Source organism: Strigops habroptila, chromosome 12, assembly GCF_004027225.2.
Source record: "Strigops habroptila isolate Jane chromosome 12, bStrHab1.2.pri, whole genome shotgun sequence".
Taxonomy (NCBI): Eukaryota; Metazoa; Chordata; class Aves; order Psittaciformes; family Psittacidae; genus Strigops; species Strigops habroptila.
This window is the reverse complement of record NC_044288.2, coordinates 13052574-13075477: the sequence shown is the minus strand read 5'-3', so window position 1 is coordinate 13075477 and position 22904 is coordinate 13052574. Positions and strand designations below refer to the sequence as shown.

The 22904-nt window shown below is 54.6% G+C and overlaps 2 protein-coding genes across 4 annotated transcripts in view; one reads left to right on the top strand and one right to left on the bottom strand.

Annotated features, from left to right (window-relative positions):
- CAMK2A (calcium/calmodulin dependent protein kinase II alpha) overlaps positions 1–7443 on the top strand; it is a 33091-nt gene extending 25648 nt beyond the window's left edge. For both annotated transcript variants that reach the window (XM_030503547.1, XM_030503546.1), the window contains 4 exons: positions 822–897; positions 1676–1770; positions 2135–2372; positions 2495–7443. In XM_030503547.1, coding sequence (XP_030359407.1) covers positions 822–897; positions 1676–1770; positions 2135–2367 — 404 coding nt within the window. In that variant the 3' untranslated portion in view covers positions 2368–2372; positions 2495–7443. The remainder of the gene's footprint in view (positions 1–821; positions 898–1675; positions 1771–2134; positions 2373–2494) is intronic.
- A 2087-nt stretch (positions 7444–9530) lies between these two features.
- SLC6A7 (solute carrier family 6 member 7) lies at positions 9531–21872 on the bottom strand. 2 transcript variants are annotated; one of them, XM_030504858.1, is made up of 15 exons: positions 21817–21872; positions 21453–21648; positions 16764–16944; positions 16542–16673; positions 15756–15990; positions 14944–15082; positions 14546–14680; positions 13794–13897; positions 13161–13285; positions 12689–12801; positions 12476–12607; positions 12012–12111; positions 11824–11924; positions 11528–11695; positions 9531–10780 (listed from the first exon to the last, which is right to left on the bottom strand). In XM_030504858.1, the coding sequence occupies exons 2-15, from the start codon at positions 21483–21485 to the stop codon at positions 10571–10573; spliced, it is 1908 nt and encodes a 635-aa protein (XP_030360718.1). In that variant the 5' UTR covers positions 21486–21648; positions 21817–21872; the 3' UTR covers positions 9531–10570. The 2 variants fall into 2 exon arrangements, with proteins under 2 accessions (XP_030360718.1, XP_030360717.1); XM_030504857.1 differs by lacking the exon at positions 21817–21872 and having other exon boundaries at positions 21453–21707.
- Positions 21873–22904: the final 1032 nt, after the last annotated feature.

Here is a 22904-nt window from a genome sequence, read left to right as displayed (position 1 = left end):
TCCCTGAAAGCAGGCATGGAAATGGCAGGAATCTGCAGGGATAGCAGCCCAGCTACCCGCTTCTCCAAAAGAAATGTCCCTTTGGGAATAGCCTCCAGGGGAAATCCCTGCCTCCCGCCTGCCTGCCAGAGTCAGCTTTCTAAGAATAACCCAGGGAATAACATATCAGTGCTAATTTGTAAAGTCTCTCGAAGCAACCTCAGCACAAAGCAAGATGGACTTTGGCCTGACATGAGAGTTAATGGGACATGAGTCCTCCTTGGGAAGGGCTCCCTGACAGCAGACACGGAGGCAGGCGGCACTTGGGAAGTGATGGGTGTCCCTCTGCTCCTTTCTGAACAACTCTCAGGAACGTGCTCCCTCTCCTTTCATTACAAATCAATACAAAAAAGAAATAATTAAATCAAGCATGATGCTGGTTGCATTTGAAGCAGAGAGCTGTTAATAAGCCCAGGGTTACCTCTGACAGCTCCTCCTGCATCCCAGGGAGCTAAACCTGCCCTTGAAGCCCAGTCCCTTCTCAGTTGAGCTGGCAATGGCCAACTTTTGGGCCAAGGGCAGCTCGCCACTCTGTGGTTTACCCTTTTGCTCTTTAGGAAAATACAGGGGTTTTCTGTTTTGCCCTGACTTTCAGGGGTGATAGCCCTTTCCCACATCTCTCTCCCAAGTCACTCTCCTGCTTTTTCCCTGGACAGTTTCCAATATCCCCCAAAGCCATGCAGTCTGTTTCTAACAAGAAAAAGAGATCTCACTGATGTTGCAACACCAGCACTTCTGCTTTGTTTTCTCCTTTTATTTTTTGTTTCTCTTTAAACCAACAGTACGGAAGCAAGAAATCATTAAAGTCACAGAGCAGCTGATCGAAGCAATAAGCAATGGTGACTTTGAGTCCTACACGTGAGTGTGCCCAGCGTGGGGTTGGGCTGGGGTGGGGGCTCAGCGTCCCTAAGCGGGTGCTTCCACTGGGACAATGCAGCCCAGGAGGTTTTACTGCTGCCCAGGGTGACCAGGTTGATGTGGTGGTGTGGCATGGGGACCATTCAAGAGAAGCAGGGGACATCAGTTTCCAAACCTGATGCTTCTCTCACACTGAGCTGACCATAGCTCTCTGGTCTCATTATAATGGATGAGCCTATTTTCTGGTTTGCAGAAAGATGAATAACTGTAAACATGATTTATGGGGGAAGAAGGAACATTGCATCCATGGTATCCATTATATCCAGATTGCCACAGGCTGTTTGGAAGCATACGTGCTGAGCTGATGCTCTTCAGAGCACAGTTCTGTGTCCAAGGCCTATTTAATTAGCGTTGTCTGAGCAAGTGCAGGTCTTCATCCCTGCCTCAGAGAATCACAGCAGGGATATTTTGATGCAGAGCAGAGAATATGACATTTTCCCTGCTGTTTTTATTTCTTACAAAGAAGACGGCCATGTTTTGGGAGGTTTAATTTGAGATGCTGAATGGTGAAGAATTCACCCTGCCTCCTTGGGGTCCTGGCTGCAGTCAGCGGGCTGGAGGCGAGGTGTGGTGGGCTTCATGCAGCATACAGGGCTGAAGTCAGAGTTCTGCTTGAATTACTTGCTGAGGGAGCCATCCTGAGCACAGGCTTGCAGGCTCTCCTGCCAGAAGCAGTGAGATAACCTCTCCTTTTTCTCTCCCCTTGTTACCTCCCCAGGAAGATGTGTGACCCTGGGATGACTGCCTTCGAGCCCGAGGCTCTGGGCAACCTCGTGGAAGGCCTGGATTTCCACCGATTCTACTTCGAAAACCGTAAGCAGCCCCCTTGCATCTTGAGGGACCCTTCCCACCTCCCATGGGCCCGGCTGTGTCTTGACCTCCATCAGCTTGCTGCAGAGAGGAGGGTAAGGGTGGTTTTGGGAGCGTCTCTGGCTGGTCTGGAAGATTCCAGCAGGAGGAGAATCAAGCCGGTTAGGTCAGCTGGGGACAGGTTGTGTGCAGAGGAGTTGTTTGGTTAGCTGCTTGCTAGGTGGACCCATTCTGAACCCACCCTTGCAGCACTGACTCAGCCCCTCCAAGCAGAGAGCCTAACCCAAGCATCTCCCCTTCCCACACTGCAAAAGCCGCCCAAACTCCTTCCCCTCCCTAAAGCCTCTTGTCTTTATGCCCTCTTCAGTGTGGTCCCGGAATAGCAAACCCGTGCACACAACGATCCTGAATCCCCACATCCACCTGATGGGAGACGAGTCCGCCTGCATCGCCTACATCCGCATCACGCAGTACGTGGACGCGGGAGGGATCCCCCGCACGGCCCAGTCCGAGGAGACCCGCATCTGGCACCGCCGGGATGGCAAATGGCAAATCGTCCACTTCCACAGATCTGGCGCACCCTCTGTCCTACCGCAGTAACCCCTGTGAGGCTCCAGGGATGAGGAATGGGGGGAAGGAGGGGATGGTGCAGGCGATGGGGAAAGGGATGCTCTGCCAAAGGGATGGTCGGAGCAAGCTCCTTCTCTTCCCGGTTTGTGTTTTGCAGCTGAAGCGCGGTCCTGCCCGTGTCGGGTTTGTCACTGACTGACCACCAAGGGGACACCCCCTCCGACATCTTCACCTACGGGACTTTGGCTGTTGGCTCTGCTGCTTGGTTCCCACTGGAATAACCCCTCGCTTCTCACCGCACACACGCAACAGCCTTGCCGGCACCGTGCAAGCATCCCATCGAACCCCCCACCCCGCCGGGGCCCCCTTCCTCTGCATGAACCAAGAAAAGAGAAACCATGAACCTAAACCCGAGTGTCTGGCCAGTGAGATGATGTGTCCTCAGCTGCATGGCGTTGGTGGGACCCCCCCCACAAACCCAGCACGTCTCCTGAGTTGGGCTCGGACTCATCATCTGCCTCCATCCCCACCTCTGCCGGGAGCCCCCTGAGGAAGAGGAAGGCGGTGGGGTAGTTTGGAGCCACTCCGTGCTGTACCCTCCCTGTGTGCAGTGGATTTTGCTTTGCTGCTATCAAGGTCCCCATCTGCCACCGTGGCTCTTGCCTGCTCCCGACCTGAGCTCCCACTTCCCAACAGCCTCGGCCGGGAAAGCACAATTTAAACCGTCTGCAAAGTCCATTTTCCACGCGCCCCCAGGCGAGGAGGACAGTGTTTGGATGGGTGAGTAAAGGCTATCTGTTTATTTCCCCTTCCCAGGAGTGTAGGCTGGCTCCTTCCCAGGAAAGCGAGTAGGTTTGTGCCCTGGCTCTGCGTGGATGAGGATGCTCTCCCTCCTTCCTTCCTTCTCCCGTTGGAGCGGGGACCAGCAAAGCTGGGAGAAGAGAGGAGAAAGACGACTGCTTTCCCAGCACTGCGCTGGCACAGCCGCGAGCTGGGGCTCTCCCAGCCATGCCATGGTGATAGCATCTCTCCTATGCCCTCCTCCTCACCCAGCACTCATTCTGGATCCTCCACCCCTGCCCCTCGCATGCAGCACCCAGCGTTCCCCATGCTGGGATGGGGGCAGCTGAGCAGGGCATGGATTCGGGGCGCAAACCTCCATCACCCACCCAGCTCCTTCCAGCGACAACGAGGAATGCGAGCTTTAGTGACAAAACTCTGTGCTTTGAAGAAAACAAACAAGCCTTTAGCTGTCTTCTACTTTGAGCGCATGCCTTTTTATAGGGAGAACAACCTTCCGTGTATTTCGTAACTTGACTTTGAGTATTTGCTGAAATGGATCTTTATGTAATAACTAGAAATGTTCAACTGTTTAGGGCGGGGAGGGGAGGGAATTTTTTGGGGTTGCTGTTTTTCGTTGCGTTTACATTTGGAGACGGGTTGTGCTGCCACGATGCTCCTACCAGGGGTCCTGCGGCTGCCAGCCCCCACCGCATCCCATCCTTCAGCACTGGGTGGGCAAAGGCACCCATCTCCAGGGGCACGCACCTTCCCGGGGCGCCTTCCCGCACCCCATGGGTCTTCCTGCAGGGTAAACCCAGGCGGTGGCTCTTGGGGAGCCACCAGGACATGGCTTTCAGGACAGAAGACATGGCCGGGAAGGGGAATTTTGGTCTCACCTCTTTGCTGTCAGGGAGAGGCCCAAGGTTGGATATTTTCCTGGCAATTCTTCCATTTCTTGTTCTCTTTTTTCCAACTGGAAGCTCTTTGCTCGTTGAGGTGAGACTCCTGCAGCGCTGCTGCCCCGGGGGAACTTTCTAGCTCCACTCTTTTCATCTGCATGGTGTTTAACTTTCTAGACAGTGCGTGTGTTGAAAAACAAAGAAATGAACAAAAAAATGCTTGTTTTGGACATTAAAAAAAAAAAAACAAAAAAGGGGAAAAAAAGAAAAAAAAAAGGAAACGTTTTTTCCATGTAAATTCTGAGCGTGTATTTTTGCCTTTTCTGTGGTTTTGAATGCTTTGCTCTCTTGTCGAGGCAGGGACGGCTGCTGTGCAAAACGCAGCCCCATCGCTGCCAACTGCAAAACTCTTTTCCCACTGGATAGAGGGGAAGAAATCCAAACTGCTGGGGCATGAACAGGCCCTGAGAGGTGTTTTGCTGTGTCCCGCTGTGCCGGCGGTGCGGTGGTTGCTGGTGATGTGTGTAGGAGATGCGAATGTTCTTCTCTGTGCTCTTGGTGGACCTGTGCTGTTTGACCGTGGAGCTGTGTTGGCTTGCAAGAGGTGGCCCCAAAGCAGGGAAATCCATGCAGGGAGAGGATTAGCTTTTAAGGTAGAGTTTGAGTGTTTTTACAGACCTGTTTTTCTTCCTGTAGTCAAGTAGTGCTGATTTTATTTCATTTCTAAAGGAAGGACTTGGCTTTTTCACAGTTCTTTCCCTCTCCAGCGCTGGCTCTGAAGCCAGCCACAGTGAGTGTCTCATCCACATTCTGATGTTCAGGCTCTCCAGGTGTCAGAAGTGGTTTTGGGGATCAGTATGAGATGGATGAGGGCAGAGGAGGTCACGGCAGGGCCCTGCATAGGGGCTATAGTGCAGATGCCATTTCAGCCTGGCTTTGGAGCTGCGGATAGCTGTGGACCTCAGGTGGGCTGTGAGGGTGAAGCTGCTCCAGCAGACACTACTGGAGGATGGACTGGGACAGGAGGTGTGGTGGACTTTGCCAGGGATGGAGGGTGAGATGGTGGGATAGATACAATCTCCTTTCACTGAAAGCCCACTTTGGGCAGTCACTGGTAGGGACGAACATCTTGGTTGCCAGGAAGGCTTTGAGGTGTCTTCTCGGACGTGGTTTCTCCTCTTTGAGGTTTCCCTGCGGTCATCTCTCCAGGGACAGGTTCCTCTGGGGGCAGCTGGATGTCCTTGTAACACCTAAAACGTTCCTGATCCTTTCCAAGGGAAGCAGAGTCTGGGGTTTCAACTCCTCCTAGTCTTCCAGTCAAGCTGGAGCCTGACCAAGGAAGACCCAACTTCCCAACCTGCCCGCGCTGGCAGCATTAAGCACCTGCACTTTAGGGGTCTGCTTTGCCTGGTTTCTCTTCCCCACCTCACCCTGCTTCTCCAGAGCAGGTTCCTGTATCCCCAGAGCATCTCAGAGCAAGCACTGGTATAGCACTAACCCTTCCTTTCAGTAGCCATGGTGAACAGCTTCTGTCTCTTGTCTTCCTTCATATTTCCTGGTTTCTCCTAAACTTGCAGGAAAACTACAACATAATCATCAACTGCCACTGTCCTCCTTTGGCTCACAGAGCCAGGGATGCTGCTGTTATGTCTGTACCTTTAAGCTGCTGGCACTGTCCTTGGCACATGCTAACTGGCATCACCCCAACAATCCCACCGTGGCTCTGGGGATGACAAGGACCAGGGCATAAGCAATATGGACAAGGCTACCTTGTTGGGATGGAGATTACTACCATGGACCTGCTGGATCCCCACCAGCCTCAAGGCTGGAGATCGGGCTGCGGCACATTTCATCCCCTAGTACAGACAAAGCCCAACTCACCTGGTTGCCTGCCATCCAGGTCAAACACAACTCAGAAGTCCTCCAAACAGATCATCTCTTCCACCTCTCACAGACCATAGGGGCTATCTGAGTGGAAGCACCTGCTGTGGTGGCCTCAGGCTCCCAGCTCCATGGTGAGCTTGGGCATGGCCTATTTTCCCTTCTTGGATGCCAGGGTTCAGCTGCAACATCATCATGTCTCAGGTCTTGCTGGTGCATCCACTCCGGAAGAAGAAGAGGCCATCCTGGGTCTCTGCTCTTTGCTGGAGGAGTGGGTGCTCTGCTCCTTACCCCGACCAGGCTCGGCCAGGAGAGCTGCCTGTCCCCACCACCCCAAGCACATGTCCTCTTTTCCAGGCATCAAACCCCTCTCTGACCCCAAACCTGCCTCTTCTCCCTTTGCCTCCATGGAGCCCCAGAGGTTGGAGCAGGCAGCAGCAACCATCTGCTCCCATTCTGAGCTCACGGTCTGCTCTGCAGCCCATGACAGGATCGCTGGGGAGGACCAGCAAAGAGCAGTGCCATGTTTGAGAGGGCACCCACATAGCCCCACGGACCAAGACGTGTCTGTTAGCAGAAGATCCCATCACCATCTCCTCTGATGAGAAGGGCTAACCCTTCTTCCCTACTGCAGGACACATCTCATGGTGTACACCACTGTCTTGATGCAACAACCATCCTCCTGCTAGCAGGGTACAGACCTCACATTGCCCATTTCCAAAGGCACAGGTCCCAGCTCATCCATACCAGACAGGGAAACCCAGACATGAACAGGCTGTGGAACATTAGAGGAGGGGCTGATGGCCCCTCTGCAGTCTGTCCCCTAAAGGCCACCCACCAGCTCCTGGCTGAATGTCCTTCCCTCTTGCAGGTCACAGGGAGTGGAGGGGGCTGTATGGAGCGGCTCCTTCCTTCTTTGGGTTGTTGTTGTCCCTTTTTTCTAACTGTTGCACAATTTTAGGGCTTTTGTAACATTTTTTGGACAAGCAGGGAAAATGTTAACAGTGATTTAAGAATTAAAAATGAGATCTCTCTCTCATATATATTATATATATATATAAAAATATATACTTACAGGAAACCTCTATGGAAATATTTATTTAAGATGATTGCAAAAAAAAAAAAAGATATATTATAACGAAGAGTTTACCAAGCTTTGTCACGTAACAGAAGATCAGGCCCCGGGGAGGGGTGGCTGCCTGTCCCCTCGTGTCTGTCAGTCCGTGCGGTTGCAGCTGAAGCCTTTCTCTTCTCTTTTTGTAAGTAAGTGCACTCGAACTGTTGAGCAGTGTGACCGTGTTGGATTCAGCGGGAGCTTGGGGGGGGGGAGGCTCTGGGGGGGTGTGTGGTTTTGTTTCCTTTTCCTTTGTTTTATTTGGAACCTGTGGCTGTGAACAGAATGATCACTGCTCAATCGGATGCTCTATCTGGGGAGGGCGGCGGGGGGACCGGGCGCGGGGTGGGTGCGGGAGGGAGGGCGAGTGTCAGTTTTATTCTTGGTGTTCAAGTGCAATAAATAGCTACCAACTTCTGAGCATGGAAACGGGTGATTCTCCGTCACTGCAGTGACTCACTGTCTGTCACCGCCTTGTCCCTCTGTCACCGCGCTCTTTCCTCGAAAGCAGAAAGGCTGGGACCAAGCCTTGGGCAGCGGCTGCAGGCATGGGGGCTTTCGTCCTGCCTGCAGGATGCTGGTACCCTGGGCGCTGCCTGTCTCTGGCCACCACCATCCCTGGGGCTTCGGGAGAGCTTGATGTCACAGAACCATAGAATGGTTTGTGTTGGAAGGGACCTTAAAGCTCATCCAGTTCCAACCCCCTGCCACGGGCAGGGACACCTTCCACTAGAGCAGGTTGCTCCAAGCCCCTGTGTCCAACCTGGCCTTGAACACTGCCAGGGATGGGGCAGCCACAGCTTCTCTGGGCACCCTGTGCCAGCGCCTCAGCACCCTCACAGGGAAGAACTTCTGCCTAAGAGCTCATCTCAATCCCTGCTCTGTCAATTTGAAGCCATTCCCCCCTGTCCTGTCCCTGCCTGCCCTTGTAAAAAGCCCCTCTCCAGAGGGATCCCAGGGTGGGTTTGGGGGTCCCAGGGGCAGCTTTGCCCATGCGGGCAGGCTGGTACCCGTGGGCAGGGGGCTGGGGTCGGGCTGCCACGGTCCCTGTCCCCCGCCGCGCACCCCAGGCCCCGCCGCTCCCGGCTGTGCCCCCCCCATCTCCATCCCCATCCCTGCCATGTGCCGCATCCCCGGCAGGGAGCAGCAGCAGACCGGGAGCGAGCCCTGGGCTCACGGAGCGAGCAGCGGGATGCGCTGAAGCCCAAAGCCCGGCGGGGATGTGCCTGTCTCTGGGATCCCGAGGAGGACCGGGTCGCATCCCAGGACACGTTGGGATGCAGGGTGCGGACGCGGCATCGGTGCCAGGAGCACCGTGTGCTGCCACCAACGCATCCCACACCTCCCTGTGCTCAGCCACACATGGCCCTGGGGATGTGCCCTCTGTTGTGCCAGTGCCCCAGCACCTTTTGCCCTTGGTTTCGCCTCACTGCCGTTGTCTTTGCTCCCCAACACATCCCTGGTGCAGCCTCTGCTCCATCCTTCCCATCACTCTGCAGCACAGCATGGATTGACAGCAGCTGCCAAGGGGGAGTCCTGAGAATCCCAGGGTTACAGAATGGGGATCTGGGGAGTGTGGCAGGACCTCATGCATGTAGGAAAAGGTCAGAGACATGCAGAAACAAGACCAGCTTGGGCAGACCAAAGCACCTCCATCTCCATGCTGTGGGCAGGCATCAGGCTCTCCCGGTTGTTCTGGCACATCTTGGCCATCAGCAACATCAACTACCCGAGTCCATCACTGTCTCCATCACACCAAGCAGACCCCCATGTGTGCCCCTCCTGGGGCCAGCCCAGCCTGGGCTCCCCGGCCAGCACCCCCAGCAATGGCTGGGCAGCACCGTGACCTGCTGAGGCCTCCTGCTCGGTAAATAGTGTCAAGGTTAGAGCGAGGGATTCATTGGGGCCATAAACGTTTATGGCAGGCCCTCCCCGCTGCCCAGCCACCACAGCCTGAACTTTCCATCAGCGACACTTTTATGGCTGGTCTCTAATGATTAACCCTGCCTAGCGGCCGAAGGTGCTTTGCAGCACAGTCGTGAGCCCCACACACATAGAGAAGCTGGGGCTGGGGGACCCTCATCATCCCTGCAGGCTGCAGCCATGGTGGGGTCCATTGAGGAGGATGTGGAAAGCCATCGGTGGTCCTGAAGGGAAAAGGAAGGACAGAAGTGGCCAGGGAGGGAGCTCAGCATCCCTGTGCACGAGGAGGTGGCTGGGCAGGACAAAGGCAGTAATGAAATCTCCTCCACCATTAGGAAGGATCATTCAGGAAAACTGCAGCCTTGTGCCAGGATTCATTCATGGGCTGTATGGCCCATGGCGTTAACAGCCCAGTGCACTGGGGTCACATGCATCATCCATACATAAACACTAATTTTTCTGTTTATCCTGGATTTTTGGCTTTTACTTGACCAGGACAAAGCACAGGAGAGCTGTGCCTCCCATCACTGGAAGACTCCATAGATGTGCCCTTCTCGCATGGTGTGTACCCCCCAAATAACCCAAGCAGAAGCTGTGTCACACACTGCTTTTTAATGGTGAGCTGGTGGTACATGGGAGAAGGCGCACATGACACCGGGGTGATGGGAACTGGCAGCACTGTGTCCCAACAGCCCCATCCAGGACCTCACTGGCACTTCCCAGGACAGCAGCATCAGCAGGAGATGGGGTTTCTGGGAAATGGACCCTGGGAGCCACCCCAAAATCACACACAGGCACTGAAACACAGCCCTTCTCCTCTCCCTGGGAAAAGCAGCACCCTTGGATCTCCCTGGGGGTGGAAACGGATCCTCCTTTGGCACTGGGTCCAGCTGAGACATCTCTGACCTCCTGCATACATGGAGCACAGCTCGCCCCAGCCCTACCAGGCACCATGGGGAAGAGCTGCCCTGACCCACTGAGGTCCCTGGGGGATGTGCAAGCTGGTTTGCTTATAAAGCTTTATTATTTCTTCCTCCTAATTGCTTCAACTGCTCATTTTTTTAGGTTAGATTTCTTGAGCAGGACACTGATTTGTGCTGGTTTTGCTGCAGTACCTCCGGCACACACTGTCCGGCACACACTGTCCTCAGGGCATGGAGGATATTACAGTCCTTTCTCGCACGTTTTTATGGGTTACTGGAGTTAAATACACACAAGTAGAGAACAGACCAATGCAGAGGATATCCTCCTCCTCCCCACCTCCTGCAGCCGGAACACCTCTGCAGCCAGAGCATCCCTGTAGCCGGCACATCCTTGTAGCCAGAGCATCCCTGTGTGGGGAAGACACGGCTGGGGCTGGTGGTGGGAGAAGGGCAGCCTGGACACTTCAACTAGACACCGTCACAGGAACACACAGACTTGTCACACAGTTTGTCACACTGAACAGAAACACCTCGGAACACCAGGACAGGCAGCAGCTCCATCCTGGCTGGGGCAGGGTGTTGGTGAGGACGCCGGCAGGGTCAGAAGCTCCCAACTGCTCTCCAAAACACCCCCTGGGGCTGTCCTGAAGTGCTGCAGTGCAACCTGTGCGAACCGGGGGGTGAGCCCCCTCCCAGCCTGCGGGGTCCCATCACATCATGGACTCCTCCTCCTCCTCCATCTCCCGGTCCACCTCGATGGCCGTGTTCTCGTAGCTGGTGATGCCGCCGTATTTCCGCATGTGGACCATGAGGGGCTTGGGGGACTGGCTGCCGGCCAGGCTCGCCACGTACATCCCCGTGCGGTTCTCCTCCAGCGATGGGCCCCAGCCCATGGCAGGCCGGCTGGCCTGCTGCACCCGCTGTGGGGAGGCAGGCAAGGAGAGCACTGGCACCCTGCACGCCTCCGCTCCCGATGAGGATGGGATGCAATGGGATGGTGTGTAATGGGATGGGATGGGATGAGGTGAGATGCGATGCGATGGGATGGGATGGGAGCTTGTGCTGAAGCTTTTTGGGAGGGCAGCTCAGTGTAAGTGCCCTGCTACAGGCTGGGGAGGTGTCACAGCTGGGGAGTCGCTGCCTGGGGAGGGCAGCAAGTTCTGCTGCCTCTGCTTTGAACAGCCTGGGGAGAGCAGCAAAGCCCAGAGGAGCTGGGAAAGCTGTGAGCAGCCAGCAGCTCCGTAACCTGCTCCAAGCATCCCACCAGCGCTGCCTGTGGCTGTGTGCATGGGATGGCTGCTGCCTTCCTTGCTCTGTTGTTGCTCCTACAAAATGGGTGCAAAGCCCCATGTGCCCATGCCTGCCCCACAGTAGGGACAGTGTGCTTCCCACAGGATAAGGCTTGTTCTGGAGGTGGGATGCACACATGGATGCCCCTTGGGAAACCGCGTGGCTCAGTGCCTGCCTGGCACCATGGGAATGTGATGCTGGAAATGCCCTGGGAAGCGCCATCTCTCACCCATGGGCAGCAAGGAGGGATGGGGACACACACCTCCAGGAGAGAGGATGCAGAAGGTGCCAGAGGATACAGGCTTGGCAGCGGCTCATGGTCACCCCTACACATTCATGGGGTGCTCCCCAGCAATGCCGGGCCCAGCACTTCCTACCTCCCACAGTGTTCCTTCTTCTTGGAGCACAGCCACCACCATGCCGATGGGAATCATCAGGCAGGAGAGGACTCCCATGAGGATGCCCAGGACCTCAGCCCAGGCGGGGAAGCGGTAGTTGCCGTACTCGGAGGGCTGGTACTTGACGATGTTGTACACCAGCAGAGCCTGTGGATGGGGAGAAAATGAGCACCCAGAGTCCTCTGAAGGTCTCATGCTCAAAAAGGGCCTGGAGATGATGGAGACCTCCCAGCGGGACCAGAATGGTCCCTGAGGCAGGAGATGCCAGCAGTTACCATCATTGTTGCCGGGGACAGGACCATCCAGCAGGCTCTGAAGTAGGGCCCTGGTTTGAAGCCCAGCATCATGTGTATATCTCGACAGAACCTCTTTATGCCTGGAGGAGGCAGGGGGAGCAGGATTCAGAAGCTGTTGTACAGACAGCCCACCCTTCCCCGTGCCCCTGTGGCAACAGACACCTCACCATAAACACGTGTCACCACGAGGCAGGTAGTGATCACCACCACCATGACACCAAAGCCAGCGCTGTAGTCATCCAGTAGGACCAGCCAGTACATCCCACCCTGTGGAGGCAAAGCACAGTGGCCAGCATCTCTGGGACCATCATCCCAATAAACCCCCACACATGTCCTCCTGCTTCTGGGGACACAGTCCTCTTAGCCCTTTTGTGGGCACTGAGGAAGAGAGCAGTCAGGCTTCCACAGGAGACATCACTCTTCTTCTAGGGTTGGTGAAGGGATGGGAATAACGCTGTGTTGCTCCACATGGACCTCACAGCCCCAGGAAGCCCACGCTCATCAATTGTTCCTCTTACACCTTGTTAGCTGATATGAATATAGGTGTGTCTGCAAACTTGGCCCCTGCCCTGAGCTCTCCCAAAAATGAGACTAGTCAGTCTGCATGATGCAACCGACCCCACAGCCTTACCTCCGTTGTGAGGATGAGCCCCATCAGGAAGAGGGCGATGCAGATGACAGCCGAGAATGAAGCTTTCTTTGGCCTCAGGTAATAGGGGAATTCATCTGTGGCTGCTGTAACGATGGTCTCCATAAAGGCAAACTGCATGCAAAGGAGAAGAGGGTTCCCTGAGCCCCTGGGCTGCTTGGGCACCATGGCTGGCTCGGTGGGCTCTGTCCTCACCTGGCTGTCCAGGCCCAAGGTTAACAGCATGAAGAAGAACAGGAAAGACCAGAATGGAGAAAGAGGGAGCATTGTCATGGCCTGGGGGTACACCACAAAAGCCAGGCCAGGACCTAGGGGAGGCAAAGGACAGCAGGGTGAAAAGGGGGTGACAGCACTGGGCATAGGGGGATGGAGGAGAGGAGAGCCCAGCAGAGCAGCACCATGGTGGGGAACTGAGGGGCAGGAGGAGTCCTGCAGCAGAGGGTGAGACATGCAGGAGAACCAGCCTGCTCCTTGCTCAGACATCACTTGGTTTTGCTCACAGTTTGCATGGCAGGAACTGCTCTCTCCCATTCCCTCCCCCTGGCCAGCTGAACGTATAGCATCATCCCTCATACTGGCACCCTCAGGTGCCTTTCACCCTGGAAGGGATGCTCCCCAGTGCACCCAGGCAGAGGGTGAAGGAGAAAGGGTCTTTCTTTGGCCTCACCTGCTTTTGCCACCTGGTTAACAGGGACTCCAAGCTCCTGGGACATGTATCCCAAAACGGAGAAGATGGCAAACCCTGCCAGGATGCTGGTCATGGCATTGCCCAGGGTCACTATGAAGGTGTCTCTACAGAGGAGAAAGAAGATGCTCTGAACATACCCATTCCTTCCCACCCCAGCGCACAGTGGCATTGCCAGTCCCAGATGCTACAGTAAGGTGTGATTCTCCTCCAGGTCCTCTCTTGGCATGTGATTTCCACGGTCAAAAGGAGCATATATCTAAATGCATGGGTCATTTTGTGGGGTTCCTTCCAAGCTTTCTTTCCCCTAGGACAGGGGACAGGACAAGCATGTATAACTCCAGCGCCAGACATCCTCAACATTCAGTATTTACAGCCCAAAACTTCTCAGCCAGGTGCTGTGCCTTGGTGCTTAGAAGAACTTTCTTCTACAGACCCCTCTGTCCAACTCAAGCCTGTGCAAGCTGCCAGGTACCTGTGAGGTGCTCGAGCAAGGAGCAGCGCTGGGTGATAGTTTGCTGCACCACGGGCTGCTGCTGGCTTTGAACCCACCAGCTGAGGTTTCAATGGCTCCCCCCAACCCATGGTCTTTACAAGACAGCAGCTGGGTCCTACCTGTAGATATTCTGATGGAAGGTGTTGTAGGAGGCGAAGGTGAGGAGGCCCCCAAAGCCTACCCCGAGGGAGTAGAAAATCTGCAGGGCAGCCTCGATCCACACCTGGGGGAAGGAAGCAGGTCTGAGGAGAGCAGGGGTTGGGAATCTCCTCCCGAGGAAGAGAGATATGGTTCTCCAGAGCCCCCAGCACATCTTCCCCATCCCTCCAAGCACACAAAGCTCACAGGGCCTTTGCCTTTCCTTGCTAACATGCTCACCACTCACAGTGGGTCAGCTGGCTAGTGGAAGTGCTAAGGAGAGCGTGTTAGAGCCAGCCCAGCGTGGCATTTAAATGCCTTTGTAAAACTGGGTGGTCTCTGACCCCAGGAAAATCCCTGCTCTGCACAATGAGAAAAACAGAACCGCCAAATCCAGCACAGGCACCCATAACCACCCATCACAGGGGCTAATCCTGCCCGTGGTCCTGGTACCCAGGGGAGGTGGTGAGCATGCCTTCTCCTGCATGGAGAGCCAGAAACGCAGGCATAAGGCTGGGCCAGGTGGGAAGAGCCCTATGGACAAGGTGTGGAGCAAAGACAGATTGCTCAAAGGCAAATACTTTAGGTCTAGGAGCAATCGAGAGAGGACTTTAGGTCAGGGGGTGGCCAGAAAAGGCACCCGAGGAAGGGACCTGCCTCTGCTGCACGTTGGAGGTGCAGGAGGAAAGGTTCATTTTTGTGTGTCGAACAAGTTGCACAAGATGCTGCTCACCTTGGAAGACAGCAGGTGATCGAACTGGGGCGTGAGGTAAAACCGGATCCCCTTCCAGGCCCCCTCCAGGGTCACACCACGGATGAGCAGCATCACCAGGATGAGGTAGGGGAAGGTGGCGGTGAAGTACACGACCTGCGGGAGAGCAGAGCCCGCTGGGAGAGCCGGCAGTGGGAGCACAGCATTAGTGCTCCCTCTCAGCCCTCCGCTGCATCTCCCTGCAGTGCCCGGTCCCTGGGATGCGGCAGGACCAGTGGTGTCAGCCCTGGCACTATCTGCGTGTGGGAACCATCCCCAGGATGCTGTTCCTGGGTCTCGCTTTCCCAGATGTGCAGAGAATCGCAGGCACTTGTGAGCATCACTGTAGATCCCCCCAGATGACACTGCCCAGCCCTTACCTTGCCAGAGGATTTTACTCCCTTTAGGATGCACAGATAGACAATAGTCCAAGAAAGGAGCAGGCACAGACACAAGTTCCAGCGGATCTTCCCGGGATCTCCGATCCCAGAGCTCCCTTGGATGTGCAGGACGTACCGGCTAGGGAGAAAGGAGAACCGCTGGTGAGCAGCCATGGGCACCCCACATCTTCTTGCAGAGGCTTCTCTGAACCCAGCAATGCCTCTGCTCAAAACATAGCCTTGTCAAAAATCCCAGCAATGAGAGGCAGCTATTTGCTGGGGAAAGGGGAGCAGTTGGTGTGATTTCTCCACCATGCATTAAAGATCCCACAGGGGATGCCTGGAGGCTTGAGAGCAAATTCCCAGCCGGTTCAGGCATGGGATGCATTTCAGTCTGACATATCTCCAGGCCAGCAAAGCCTTGCTAACTCATGGGCACCTCCCACATCCCAGGGACGTGATCCCAATGCCTAAACTGAGGTATCCCCCACAGCTGACCATGACAGCCCACCACTGCATCCACAACGCCAACCATGAATGCCCATCATGCCATGAGATGTGTAGCACAGACCCTTCACCCCTCATTCCATCCCCATCCCCGGTTGGATGCCAACCACGTCTGTATGTATAAAGTGACTTATAGGGAACATTGTAGAAAACTTCATAAGACAAGAAGAAAGGTAAATTTTAACTGAAAGTGATCTAGTTGTAGATGTCCCTGCTCATTGCAGAGGGGGTTGGACTGGATGATCTTTGAAGGTCCCTTCTAACCCAATGATTCTATGTCCCCATGGCCAGGTTGAGCTTTTTACCTCCAGTACTCCTCGCTGGGGCTGACGGTGTTGGTGATGTTGACGGGGAAGGTGGTGTTCCCCGCCTTGATGACGTGGTGGTCCAGGCACAGGTTGGTGTTCCACCAGTTGCCACAGTGCTGCCAGGGCAAGTCGCTTGTGAGGGATGCAAAGAGGTAGAAGAGAACGTAAGCAATGATCATATTGTAGTAAATGGCCACCAGGGAGACGATGAGGATCGTGCCCATGCCAACGCCTGGAGGAAGGAGAGGGTAAAGAAGGAGTGAGCCATCTCTCTGGAGCAGAGCACATCCAAAACCAGGGTCAGACACTGGAGCTCAGCAGCCAAATGTTTAATCAGCCTGAGGTTCACCTGATGGGGTGACCCTCTTATTGCCTTTGTACTCTCCGGACAAGCCTTCTCTGAACTGATCATCTATTTCATCATACAGATTATTTTACTCCAACTTAATCTCGAGAGTGAAAGTGCTTGATTTGACCTTTTTTTGAACACTTTACTCTTACCTTTGTCTTTCAGAGCCATTGCTCGGCTTTAGGGCTGTGTTTCGTACACTAGCTGGCTTACTAATTTTCATATAACATGACATCTGGAGCCTCCAAAGATCTCATACATATCTTGCAGCTATTAAGCTAACCCAGAGGTCCAGCCTGCTCCACCTTCACCCAGGATTTAAGCTTTGATTCTAAAAAGAGCTTTGAGGATCAAGGGCTGCTGCTGCTGGTCTATGTCCTCATCAAGCAGCTCTTCCAGCAGCCCTGAGGAGGCTCTGGACGTCACTCACGCACCTTTAAAGAGAGGGCTTATCTTCCAGACAGCGAGCGGCCCCAGGCTGGAGAACTGGCCAAGTGACAGCTCCATGAAGAAGATGGGGATCCCGCAGATGGCCAGCATGATGAAGTAAGGAACCAAGAAAGCTCCTGCAAGAAGCAAGAAATAACCCCTAAAACATCCCCCCAGCCCAGCTCAGCAAGGGGGAGATGTGGCCCCTCCAAAGGATGCCCAAGTACCTCCTCCATTGGTGTAAGCCCTGTAGGGGAACCTCCAGACGTTTCCGAGGCCCACACAGTATCCAATGCAGGAGAGGAGGAAATCCAGCCGCCCCGTCCAGTTCCCTCTGTCCTCTGGACACTCGGAGCCCAGGTCTCCCTCCTGGCTGCTGGGGCTCACCAGGAGCTCTGGGGTCACCGGCTGAATGAGAGAGCAGGGGATGGGATAGAGCAGCCAGGGGTTGAGGAAGGAATAAAAGCAGGGAAGAAGAGTGGAGAAGGAAGGAGCGCTGAAAGCTCTGGTGTGAATTTGTGACCCCAAGTTACAGCACTGATGCTTGTCCAGCCCTTACCTTGCCAGAGGATTTAACTCCATTTAGGATGCATAGTTCACCTGGTTTTGAGGCACAGAGACAGAAGGATGCTGTGGTCCCTGCTGACAAGGCACCAGGACCAGGACAGGAGGAGCCCATTTGAGAACTTTACCTTCTGTCTGGGCTCTAAAAGGAAAAAAGCAGCCATCTCCATGTCCCTGAGTTCATGGATATTAGGAAAAAAGCCCATCGGGATATGGCTGAGATAGAGGGCCTGGATTTGGAGGGATCAACCAGAAGGAGTTGTGGGTCCCCCTGCACCAGAGCCCAGTGCTGCCCTGCTGCAGCCCCTGGGGACCGTGGCAGCTATCTCCTCTCCTCCTCTCTGGCTGGACCACAGGATGCTCTTGCTGCCAGTTCCCATGGAGACAAGGAGCCGCTGCTGATGGAGATGCCTGCAGGCTCCCACCCTTCACACCGTGCACCCCAGCTCACAGCCCTAAGGCACTGAACACAGAGGTGAACCCATCCCACCCAGCATGAAAACCCCTCGAGGGATAGGACAAGCAGAGCAAACTCTTCCCAAAGCCAACCTGAACTGCAGAGCCCGAGCTCTGGTGTTATACTAAACCTGACCATTATAAGCCTATCCGCGCTGGATGCCACCATCACAAGGCAAGGGCCAGAAGAAAAGGCTTCAGAAACACAGGCTGGAAAGTCAAAATGTGACCCCAATACTGTTGCTGTAAAGCCGTTGTTACCTGGCAGCCCTGCTGCAGCTAACACAGCTCTCCAGCTTAGCAGCTTCTCCAAACCATGGCCATGCCTGGTAATTAACCCAGCACACACAGTGGGCATGACCCACAGCAACCTGTGTTTGTGGGTGAGGGGCAGGCTGCTCTGCTACATCCCTCCAAAAAGTTTCCGCAGCTAAATCCTGTATTCACAAAGGTCCCTCTGCATGGGGACAGGAGCTATGGGGCCATCACAGTTTGGTCTTCCCCCTGAAAATGCTTCCTAGTCCATCACACTGCCTGGCAACCTCTCACTTTCCAAGTTTGCACCACACCAAAACAGCAGGCAGGGATGCTGGGACATCATTAAATCCTCTCGCCTAATTCCTGCACCTCTGCCTGAATCCTAAACAGCTGCAGAAGGGCAGCTGCATGACCTGATTAAATGCAGGTGCCCATCCATCAGATGTGGCATGGAAACCAACACAGAAGCAACAAAAAGACAAGAAAGGAACCAATTGGACCTTTTCCAAACTACATGGGCTGGTCCCTATCTCAGTCACCCCTTTTAGAGGCCACGAAATGGAGTTTGTCACCTGTCTCTCAGTGATTACCACCCCTCCTTATTGATATCTTTAGCTGGAGCTCTGCAGTTTAAATCTGGGACCGTGGAGAAGAAAGCAGAGACTGCTCAGGAGTCAGAAAGATCCCAAGGATGGTGACGTTGCAGTTCCATCAGGTAGGTTGGAGAGGCATGGGCCAGGGATGCTGCTGGAAAACACACACAGAGGCTGCTCCAGGACTGTGATGCCCCAAAATGCCTCAAATCATAGTCTTTCCATAAAAATCACATCAAACTTGGCCTATTTACCTGGCTTAAAATGAACTGCAAAATGCAGTATTTAATGATTCCAGCCCATCTTTGTCCCAGATAGCAGAGATGCACACCTCTCTACTTCAGACTGCTGAAATCTCACTTGCTGGCTCAATTCCAGCCTCTTTGTTAGGATTAATGCTCCTTTTCAGCCTTTGTCATAACAGGAACCTTCTTTTCCAGCAGCAGCTGAAGTGCTGTAGAGCTACAATATTGCTCTAGTGCTTTCCACCATCAACTGCCATCTTTCAAAGCGGGCTCCTGTCTCGCGGTTATAAACAGACAGGGACTAACAGCTCCCTTGGCAACCACGTCCTCTTTGAACACGGCATCACTTTCCATTATTCACCACAAGATGCTCCCAAAGAAGTCAGCAAAGCAAAGGTCACCGGGAAGAAAAAGTGTTTTAGTCTCTGCCAAGATAAGAGCTGGCTTCCATAAGGAAATTGCCCTGTGCTAATTATTAATTATCTGTAAACCAATTTGCTTAAACGAGTGCAAACCCCGGCTGCATCCGTGGGAAAACAGAGAGATATTAAAGTTACTTTTTCATCATATTTTGTCCCCATTTAGACGGGCATTGCGGGGTTGTTTTGTCAGTGTTTTGTGCATGGACCACAGCCTTTGGTTGGGAGGAATGCCGCCCGGCACCAGATTCCTCCCCTGTGGATCCGAGCCATGTGCGAGCACAGTGCGTCTGTATAGAGTGTGAGTCACTTCGGATTAGTTTGAATTGCTGGTTAATGTCTTCGAGAAAAAAAGAGAAAGCAGCATGAAAATGAATTCAAATGCAAAATCTCTTAGAAAGGGAAGTAAATAAAGCATCTCGATGGGGTGGAGGAGCCCCTTGAAGGGCTGCGCCAACCCCGGGTTCCCCCAGCCTGGGATCGCAGCACATGCCAGGAGAGGGAGCAAGCGATGCTGGAGCCAGCACAAGGGGATGTGGGGAGATTGCTGAGACTGAAACAAACTCATTACAGCGATGTCCAGAGGGAGTATGCACAGATGGATTCTTATGGATTCTCATCCTAAAACCCTGGGGAAGGAGTGGGGAAGGTCTGAGGCAGTCTGTTGCAGGCAGAGGAGGGCAGTGGCTCAGGCAGGAGGCTGCTGCTCAGCAGCCTGGCTGGATATGGGGAGGAGCAGCCCAAATCCTGGCTCCCACCACTGCCCTCCATGGGCTTTAGTTCATTTCTACCAAATAACCCCCAAAGCAAATAATCAAAAAAATAAAACCCATCCATTCCGCTCTTCTGGAACTACTCTTATGCAAATGCCAACCCAAAATCCTTAGAGCTTGAGAAAGATCTTCTCTATTAAAGAGGAATTTCCATATGTCTAAAACATGTCTGGTGAGAAGGTTTAAAACTCCCAGCTCACTGCTGGGAAGCAGATCACAGTGACCGGGAGAGGATGCTATTGGGGTCCCAGGGTAGGTGTTGCAGCCGGGGCTGTGCAAACTCCTCCATTGGCCATGGATGGCTTCAGACAAGCCCAGTTTCAGCAAGGTCCGAAGCTGCTGGGTGGCTGCGAGCACCAGGTTCTCCATCTGGAACTCAGCAAGAGTATTTTGGGGTAATGAAGGACAGCAGGGCCTTGAGCAGCACTGGGAATGGGGAAAATGGCTCCGGAGACATCTGCTTTCCATTCCAGTGGATTGCTGTGGGGCTAAATGAGTTCCTGAATAAATGTTAAACAGGATCACCAGCAGCAGAGAAATTCAAATATCTCAGGAAGCCCTTGGAAGGGGCCGAGACAACTTTTAATGGCTCTTGCAGTCACAAAGTCATCTGAAAAAGCAATTTGTAGGAAAGAGGAGCAGAGGGAAGAGCCAGATGATGCCTCCAAACAACGGAGAAGGAAAGGCAGCCCTTGAGGCTCCTGGCTTTCACCAGGCCACTGCTGGCTTTTTTACGTCATGTCCCAATATCCTAGGAATTTCCTGGCAGGGATGAAACTCTCCTTGGTTTTCATTCATTTGAAGGCTGGTGCAGGTTGGAGTCACGCTGCTCTGTAGTTGGTGGGCATGGTTTGGCAGATGACAGAGCCAAAAGGACTCACAGCACTGGGTCACTGCCTGGGATGCTATGGAAGGGCTGACCCGGTGGCAGAAGCAGTGTGTCCCCATGAAGGAGAAGGGACTTGGTCCCCAATTTGAGGGTAGATGTGGACTCTGACCCTGGAGTGGCTCTGGGGGGAGCCAAGGATAGGAAAGCCTGAAAGCTGGGTTTAAAACGGGTTTCCATAAGGGTACAAAAAGGGCTTCCAGCACTGCCAGCTCTGCCCTGAACCCACAGTTCAGGGTCCAGCACCACATTTAAACCCTGCTGAGGAGGAGGGGATCCGAGGTGCTGGTGGGAAAGGCACTGCCCAGCTCCCGTGCTCACCCCGGGGGATGTGGGGAACCCCTCACATCCCACCACCCCCGAGCATGTGCAGCCCCCGGGGCCGGTGGGAGCCGCCTCCCGGGGTACCACGCTGCGGGCGGCAGCTCTGCCCCGGGAATCACCGCCGGGAATCACAGCCGGCATCCCGCGGGAAGGGGCAGGGGCAGCTCAGGCCCTCCACTAACCGCAGGTAGCCCCGGGGACGAAATGCCCCCATCCCTCTGCCCCCCATCCCGCCTCTGCCCCACTCACACACGCTATTCCCGTGGGCAATCCCTGCCAGGGAAAAGTCTGTCGTTTCCCCACGGAGGCTCCCGGGCAGGGGATGGCGGCGGGTCCATGCCTTTTCCCCAGCTCCCCGGCTCCCAGCCCTGGGGGCATCCCCGCCTCCCGGCTCTCACCTCCCGGAGATGCTGCTTCCGAATCTTCTTCATCCCAGAATCCTGTTGCTATGAGCTCCCCGCTCCCGACACTTTTTCCTCTCGCTTTCACCGGCGACAGGGCGGGAGAAGGGGGAGAGGGCGAAGCGATAACAGGCAAACGGGGGGCGACACACACACACACGTTCCTGCCGGCGGGGGGAAGCGGGGAGCGAGGCTGGAGGGAAGGTGATCCTGGAGTTGAGGATGGCTGCTGAGCACGGAGGGAGGAGGGACGGCTCTCGCAGGCTGGAGAAGGGCTGTCTGTCAAACGCACCCCTCCGGAGGGGGGGGTCCGGGACCTCAGCCCCCGCCGGGGCAGCGGGGAGGGATGGAGCTGCCTTACTCATGCCATGAATGCGTCAGGTGTCCCTAAGGATTGAGCTGACTTTGCAGGCACTCCGCGCATCCCATGTGCCCCAGCAGCGGTGGCAGCAGTGCAAGTGCAGGTGCCAGGAGCTCCTGCATCTTTCTGTCCAGCTCTGAGCTAATTTTCTTATGGCAGGACATGGCTGGAGCCTGAGCAGGTCAGAAGTGACTTCTCCCTGTGCTACCCGAGCCCAGTCCCCATTGCAGGGGAAGGGGATGCTCAACACCCATCTGTCCCCTTGGGTAGGACCAGTGCATCCCACCGTGCTGGGGGCAAAAGCAATCCTTTGGGCAGGCCGCAGGGTGAGAAGTTGAGCCCACCAGCTGGAGCACAGGTTATATCTCCAGGGTTCAGATGTCCCTGTTGAGCCAGCGGTGGGATCATACAGCCCCAAAGCCCAAGGAGATGCAGGCTTTTCCCCCTCACGCTCAGTCACATCCCCAATGAACTGTCAGAGAGCTGATGTGTGGCTTCTTGTCCCACTTTCGTGGTGGGAAATGTCCTAAGAGGGACAACCCCACATGCCTCAAGGCCAGTGTGGTACCAGGAGAGCTGCTATCTGCCACAGTAATGCCTCTTTCCCTTGATAATATCCTCTTGCCCTTCGCTTTCTCCCTGGACTGTTTCTGGTTCGTCAGGGTATGTGTCCCTTTTCCTGCAGTGCTCCAACCTGCCCCAGGCCTGTCCCCAGCTGCTTTGCTCAGGTTTAAAGCTGAGCAGGCAGCACTGGGGATGTGGAGGACAACGACAGGGCTGGGACTGAGAGGGCTCAGCTTGCCTGATGTAAAAGCAAATCTCCCTGACACCTAATGGCTGCTGTGCTCCTACAGCCCTCCGAGCACTTAGGACAATTTTCCCCAAAAGAAAACATCCTGAGCATAAAGACACATTTCTGCAGACTCTGACACGATGAAGTGGCTCAGTGTTTGCATTGTGGGCCTTTCAGAGCTAACATTTACCTGGATTTCCCAGTGGGAAAAGAGGAAGGAGCAAACTACATAACACAACAAACATCTTTTTTCACACACTCACAGCTTCCTCAAAAGAAAGAGGTCCTTTGGCAG